Source organism: Episyrphus balteatus, chromosome 3, assembly GCF_945859705.1.
Source record: "Episyrphus balteatus chromosome 3, idEpiBalt1.1, whole genome shotgun sequence".
NCBI classification, from domain to species: Eukaryota; Metazoa; Arthropoda; class Insecta; order Diptera; family Syrphidae; genus Episyrphus; species Episyrphus balteatus.
The window spans coordinates 35,139,620-35,147,544 of NC_079136.1; the positions used below are offsets into that span (position 1 = coordinate 35,139,620).

Consider the following 7,925-nt stretch of genomic DNA (forward strand, 5'->3'; position numbering starts at 1 on the left):
TTTAGCTTCTAGGAGCGTTCAAAGATTCGGGGATTTTCCGAAAAAAAATTTTACCCCAACTTTCAAAGGCGATTTTCTCAGAATTTTGAAAAAAATCGAAAAACCGGATTATACCACTATTGGGTAGCTGAGAATATAAGCTTTCATATGGCACCACTCCCCTGTCTCTAGATCAAAGCGTTCGAACGCCTATTTAGCGGAATTTTGAAGAAAATGAAAATAAAATTTTTAATGCCAAAAAGAAGCGATGACTCTAACCAACATTTGGGTACAACTCTCATCCCTGTAAGTCCACGCGTTCTCAAACCGGGAGAACTTAAAAGTAAACAAAAATAAGGCACGATTCTGAAAAAAGGGCATGATGTGGCGGTTTAACATGGAAGGCGATTTTTTAAAAATCTGATAATGTGCAAAGCGTAGGCCCATGACACAAGCTATCATTTGGCATCACTCCCAAAAATTGCTCTCAAGCGGTTTAGCTTCCAGGAGCGTTCAAAGATTCGGGGATTTTTCGAAAAAAAAAAATTTACCCCAACTTTCAAACGCGATTTTCTCGGAATTTTGAAAAAAATTCGAAAGACCGGATTGTACCGGAATTTTTTTTTATGATAAAAAAAGAAATATTTTACTAAAAAAATAGAAATATATTTACTATTAAAAAAACCAAGAAAAAAGATCACGAAAAATTCTGTTTTATTTATAAAAATATCCATGTGTTAAAATAATTCCATTAATAACTAGAACCAAACTTAAGCTATGGTGTTTTATAAAAGTTTAAAATATTTTATTATACTTTCCAAATAAAAATCAATGTATCCCATCACCCATCACAGCTCAGCTCAGCGCACTTTACCTTAGCTCACCCAACAGCTCAGCTCACCGACAGCTCAGCTCACCCAACAGCTCTGCTCAAATGAGCTGAGCTATGGTACATAGCTCAAAAGTGAGCTAGCTCAAAATTTGAGCTGAGCTGTGAGCTGAGCTCAGCTAACTTTTGAGCTTTGTAGCAACCCTGCAAGTTCCATATTGCTACTACTAGTGCTGAAGCACACACAATTCTCATAAAATTACCATATCGCACATTTTATGCGCAATTCATTTACTTTCGTTAACCATATACCGTACGTTCTGAACCGCACAACATGAGTAAATTTCACAGAATAAATTGAAAACTACATGGACGCAAGGAGGATGAAAGAATTAATTTATTGTTCACTTGATAAAAATCTAAAAAAACTAAGTGTGGATTAATTACTTCATAATAGAAATTAAAAATATCAAATGAAATTCATTTACATATACTGAATGAGAAGTATAACTTCAGTCGCGTGTACATGTGTACACACACTCTTTTTTTTGTTATAAAACACTCTGAAACTAATACTATCGCCTTTTTCAAGAAATACTTGTTAGAAAGTATGCTTGCGAATGGACATACTAAAATAAGGTTCTTAGCAATGAAATTCCACAATTTATGTACTCATATAAAACAAAAGTTAATAATATTCTGGTTTCGTTTATATTTGTTTGTCAAATAAAATCTATTTTATTTAGAAGATACTGTCTTATTTATAGTCAAACAGTTCTAATTCTTTATCAACTCGAGTATCCCTAATTTTATTTGTTTGCTTTTGAATGAAGATTATAAACATTATTCGAATTAACACTTAAAAATTTGTGTGTTCCATTTTAATAATTATCAAAAACACTCTTCTTCTTCTAAAGACATTTACTTTTATGTCTTTTGAACCCTTTTTTCTTACCAAAAGACTTCATAGTTCACACATGCTTCAGTCTGTGTAAAACGTTGGAAACCAAAGTACTTATGACATAATTTCAAACAATTTAAGATTATTACCTCCCACTACTTTTACAACATCAAAACAAAAAGAAAAAAAAAAAAAAAAATTGTATTTCCTTTCAAAAAAAATCTGAAACTCTTTCATTTAATTTTTGGTTCCCAATCCCAACAGTTGTTGTATTTGTTTCTAGTTCCCAGCCCTTCTGTTTATGTGCACAATTCAGCACATATATGTATGAAATGTCTCGACCAAATCAGCTTAAATGCCGGTCTCGGTCTCATACTGAATTTAATTAACAAAAACGACCCCTTTTAATTGAAACAAGGACATGTTGTGTGTGTCTCTTGGTGGTGGTGTTTCCGTTTCCTCTTGCTTGCTATCATATTATCATTTTCATATACAAATATACATATAAAATACATACATATGTATACCTCTAACCAACACAAACTTAGCACAAATTGCTCTACAATCAACCGTTTAAACACCACAGCAGTTAATTTAATTGTGATGCCATGTTCACAATGTTAGCCTAATGAGTTAATTAAGTGGCACATTAAAGAGAATATATCCTTACTCGTTTATCTCTATATAAAGGCTGCCGATGTCGCACCAACGAACAAGTGGCTTAATTTTTTTCCGAGTGATTTAAACTGTTTTAACAAAAACAACATGTCGCTGCAGGTGACGCCGCCGCCAACGACGATGACGATGTCGATGATAACGCAGCCATTACGTAAACCAAAATCATGGTGGATTGAAAAAATACCCGAAAAGAAAGAACGGATGCGATTTTCCGAATCGTTAAAGGATTTTCTGGCACATATCTCATTGCATGGTTATTCAAAGTTGGTAGAGGAGAAAAAAGGATTTCGTGAAAAGTAAGTTTTTGTCTGTGTTCTTAATCGTGCAAACTTGGTGAGTTAAAATGAATTGGATTGGATTGTTTCATCACCTTGGAGGGAGCTTCAGCATAAATTATAATTCAAGAATTTCAAGTTTGTCTTTCTTTCCGTTTCAGAATGATTTGGTTTGTTTTTCACATAGTGACTCTTGCTTTGTTAATTTTATTTCTTAAATACACTATAACTGAGTTTTTTGGTCAACATTTGCATGTAACTCTTTATGATCCACTGTACCCTATCGAAAAGATACCATTTCCAACAGTTTCCATTTGTTCAATTAATCGAATTTCTAATGCATCTTCATTATTGTATGCTACTGAATTGTAAGTTCATTTCATTAATCCAATCAAAAATTGAATGAATTATATTTATCAATAACTTTCTAGAAGCAATAGAGACCCTAGAAGAAGAAAACCCGAGTATTTTTATGGGAATATTAAAATGCTTTCGTATTTATTTCAATCTGAAGACGCCATGGACCTGGATAGAGCTTTATATTTTCAAGGTTTTTTGGATTTGTATGATACAGATGATGAAGTATTTTTTAATACTAGTAAAACCATGCAACTTGTAAGTATATACATTAGGGTGGGTCAAAAAAATGGAAATTCGTTTTTTTGATTTGGTACTTCGAAAACTCGATTGCTAGACACCCCTAGAATATACTCACCAAATATGAGCTCTTTATATTAATGGGAAGGTCCTTCGCTTTTCAATTTTCCATTTTTACATCAAGCTTTCTACTAAAAAAAATAGTTTTTTATTAATTGAATTTTTAGCCAATTTTTTTTACATATTCTTGTAGAAAATTGAACGCCTACAAAAAGGTTAAATACACTTTTTTGAATTATCTAACCGTTTAGTAGGTCCAAAAATCGAGAAAATCTTTAAAAATTCGTTTTTTGGTTTTTTGTTCTTAATTTTGTAACAAATTGAAAAATTTCAATAATCAAATGCGCATGACATATTCTTGTAGGAAACAGATTGCTCTACACAAAAGGTCTCATTAACTTTTTTTATTAATCTAACCATTTGAAAGATATTCGAGGTCGAAGTTAAACAAAAATATAAAAACTTTTTTTACTTTTAAAAATTTTCTAATTCACTGAAAAGTCATTATTATTAAATTAGTAAGATGGATTATTGTATGGGCTTAAATGTTCTACAAAAAAGTCTTTGGCATCAAATTAGTTGCTTTAACCGTTTAGAAGATATTCGCATCCAAACCAATGCCCACTGCCTTCAATAGTTTTCTTATGGTCCCTATGCATTGTGACTTGGATGCGAATAACTTCTAAACGGTTAAAGCAACCAATTTGATGCCAAGGACTTTTTTGTAGAACATTTAAGCCCATACAATAATCCATACAATAATTAGTTATGTTACTAATTTAATAATAATGACTTTTCAGTTAATTAGAAAATTTTGAGAAGTAAAAAAAGTACCAAATCAAAAAAACGAATTTAAATTTTTTTGACCCACCCTAATATACATAGTTTTAATCTTATATCAAGATATTAAAAAAAATCCTTTACCAATAGCTTTCTCCGTCATGTAATGACATCTTGAAAGATTGTCATTTAGGAGGCAAGACTATTGATTGTCTTACAGAATTCGAAATGGGATTAACAAAATACGGATATTGTTGTACTTTCAATAGCAAGAATAAGTTAGTAGACTTTAAAGTCTTGCTTTAAAAAATGTTAAACAAAGTTTAATGTTTTATTTTAAGATATCGTATGCGTTCGCATAAAATGCGATTTTTTGGTTCAACTCAAGGTTTATCGGTGACTCTGCGATCATTATCGAATGACACTTTTTACAATGTACTAGAAACAGATGGCTTCATTGTAGGTGTAAAACATAGTTGAATCACTTTAATTCAATTTCAACAGTAAAGCTCTATTTTTCGATTTTTAAGGTTTTAGTTCATCCGCATAGTTTGTATGGAGACGTTTCATCAGGTGGTGTCAGTGAACGTTTTATTCCAAGTCAACTAGACTCTTATATGGCAATTACACCAAGATCAACTGATAGTGTTCCAAGTATTAGGCACTACAGCCCAAAATTGGTAAGTTGATCAATTTTTTGAGCTTTGTATAGAAATTTTAAGGTTTTGGCAGCAGAAGTTAAAAAAACATGATCTAAGAAGGATAGAAAACTCTCTCATGCTCCAAAAATTTACAACTTAGTAAATTAAATTTTTTTTTTTTTAAATAAACAAAGAAAGACTTCGGACGTTTAGACCGAAAAAGTCTATTTTAATATTTGAATAGCGAAAACTCTTTTATCATGTAAAACTAAATTAGAAAAAAGCACTTTCTTTTAGGACTTGTGAGGAATACAATAAGTTTAAAATCAAATGGTTCTATAGTGCAGAGAAACCGTAACATTTTATTTTGGTGAAATCATGTAAATGTAGTTCAGTAATTGATATTTTTCCAAATTCCATTGTTTGTCAGGCTATGGGTGAATTTTCATGTTGCAGCTTTATAACGCTGATACTCCTTCTAGTAAATTCTGTTCTTTAATCAGCTTTATTTGTTCTTTTATCAGCGTTTTTTATTTGTCAATAATCCCTGAGTTGGTTTCCTGTTTCCGAAAGTGATGTCGCATCAGTTTGGTTTATTTGAGACAGTAAAAAAAACGATCTTTTCAAATTATGGCATTTTTTATGTTTTGTACTTTTTTACCTTTTGTCTTAAGCAATTTTTGGATGTACACTGTACACATCCCATGAGTTTTGAGGATCTCTAAACTTTTTACTCACAGTTACCAAAAATAACGGTAGGTACCTGTCATATAAAAATTTCGAAAAAGTGTAATTTCTCGAAAACGGCTCCCAACGATTTTGTTAAAAAAATTCAAATGTTTGTTTTTAAACAAGGTAATTTTTTTTTGAAAATCATTTTATTAACGGTACCCGCCATTGGACCGCTTTTTTCAAATCTGATTTTCTGCCAAAATGCTAATTGTATTTCAACGAAATTTTTTATACAAAAGAATTTATATAATTTTAATATAAGTAAATCAAAAATAAAATAAAAAAATATTTTTGGATTTAAAAAACTCAAATTTTCGAAAACGGGACATTGAGTTTTTTTGAAATTTTGGTTTAAGATGTTGATTAGTGATTTCTACAAAATGGCATACCAATTAAGCAACTTAAACTTTAAGAGCAAGTTCGTGCGACCCAGTCTTGAATATTATTTTTTTTTTTCAAAACCCCAAAAATATCAGATTACTCTTTATGGTCAATAGCGGTGGAAAAATTTGGAACTTAGAAGGTTCCTTGTGGCTACAGTGCCGGTAAGACGATTTACTCAGAATCAGGTTTGAAATAGGTACATAGTTGAAGATCTGACGTTTAATGTTATAAGACAACAATAAAGCTTTCTAGTACAAGCTAATGTTCAAGGTTGGGCAAACGTAGGTCCGTATAATTTTGGTATAATGGAAGCCAGTGTTGATGGGGAAGGTAAGGTCTAAAAAGGGGCTTGATTTCCGGTAAGGTATGGTACCTAATGTTGCTGATGACGGATTCGGTGTCATCTTAAGAGTTCTTTGCTTTCTTTTCATTGTTCGCTTGGTTATTAGGTTGGGATGTTGGGAATGCCGTTCTTTTTCACCATTGTTACAAAACAGATGGCTGGACTTTTTTTTGGCAAGAATAGACTCAATACCATTGATTTTATTTACTTAGTTCAGGGAAGAAAGCTTCATTTTGTATAATTAAGCTTTTCGTGTTCAAATTTCCATAATAAACATTACATTTTGCAGAGAGCTTGCTACTTTGACGATGAACTCCCTAATATGTACGGAGAAAATTATAGCCTGAATAGATGTATTACACAATGTCGCATCAGGAGCATCATTGTACTTTGTGAATGTTTACCATTTTACTATCCATATCACTTCTTAGACACGAACACTGCAATAGTCCACTGTACATTACAGCATCTGGAGTGTCTAAATCGATACGAGTGTAAGTATATGCATATATGCATGGCATCCTCGTATGTCCTAGTTTTAAAGTCTCACCTTATCCTTAAAAAGCATGATAAAACGGATTGGCATTAAAATTGCAATCCTGCAATGAAAAATACACAGCACCACCTTGTGCTCGTTATCATGCCAAAAAAGCACAAAAAACCACAGCCACTATAAACACTCAGCACAACCCACTAGATATCCAGATCAGTGTCTTGAATTTTTTTAAATTACCTCGACCTGAATCCTTTATTTTTTTATTTTCCACTTTTTTTTTTTTATTTTATCGCAAACATTACCTTTCGTCTTCAATTTTGGCACCAAACCACACACACACTCTGCTTCTGTTGTGGTGGTTTACTCGAGCAGTTAAATGGATGAACGTCATAACCCAAAGACAAACGGTTCGAGGACTCGAACGTGAAATGGAAGATGGTCTTTATTGTCCTGAATGCCTGCCGTCTTGTTCCGACATCCAATACAAGGTGTCATTGATGTCACTGCCTTTGGATCGATTCCGTTATGGTGGTGGTCGTGTTCAGTGAGTATAGAGAAAATAGCATGAGAAAGTAGAAATATTAAAATTTTTTTACTTTTCATCTTTTTTTTTTCCTTCGGAAAATGGTATTTTTTTTCATATGAACCGTATCTATAGCAACATCACGGACATCACCAAGTTGCAACTTTATTTCGCCGAGCCGACTGTTCCATTTTATAGGCAGATTATTAAAAATTCTTGGTTTGAGGTTTTCAGTAAGTGCTCTATACTCTTTTTCTGTATATTTACTCTGGAGGACACAATAAAGGATGCGTGATGATAAATTGTCATTTTTTTTTCCTTCCTTTTCCATAGGTACAATTGGTAACATATGCGGAATTGTTACCGGATTCTCGTTGGTTGCAGTCTGTGAGATATTATACTTTTTTGGTGGGGAGATTTTCGTATTCTTGTGGGAGACAATCATGGCGGATCGGATGAAGGGAGATGCAGAGAAACAAAAGTTAATTATTTGTCCTTAAATAAAATTGGCATCATAAAATGAAAAATAATCAAATACATAATAATGATGATGACTTTGGTAAAACCTTTTGGGTTAACATGTTTTTGTTGAATAGCTATTCAAATAAAGTGATACAAGTAGAAACTCACTCTTGTAACATCAAAAGAACAGTCTTATTATTTCGTATTTTGATCGCTAAAGAAGAATTCCTTAAAAAGAGGAATGG

At 32.3% G+C, this 7,925-nt stretch overlaps 1 protein-coding gene across 1 annotated transcript; it reads left to right on the forward strand.

The window, feature by feature from the left end:
- Nucleotides 1-2,474: 2,474 nt before the first annotated feature.
- Nucleotides 2,475-7,718, forward strand: LOC129914927 (sodium channel protein Nach-like). The gene is given in 9 exon segments (XM_055994379.1): nucleotides 2,475-2,683; nucleotides 2,824-3,030; nucleotides 3,094-3,277; nucleotides 4,250-4,377; nucleotides 4,441-4,558; nucleotides 4,630-4,779; nucleotides 6,489-6,693; nucleotides 7,068-7,451; nucleotides 7,552-7,718. Coding segments are annotated over 9 exon segments (1,752 nt in total).
- Nucleotides 7,719-7,925: the final 207 nt, after the last annotated feature.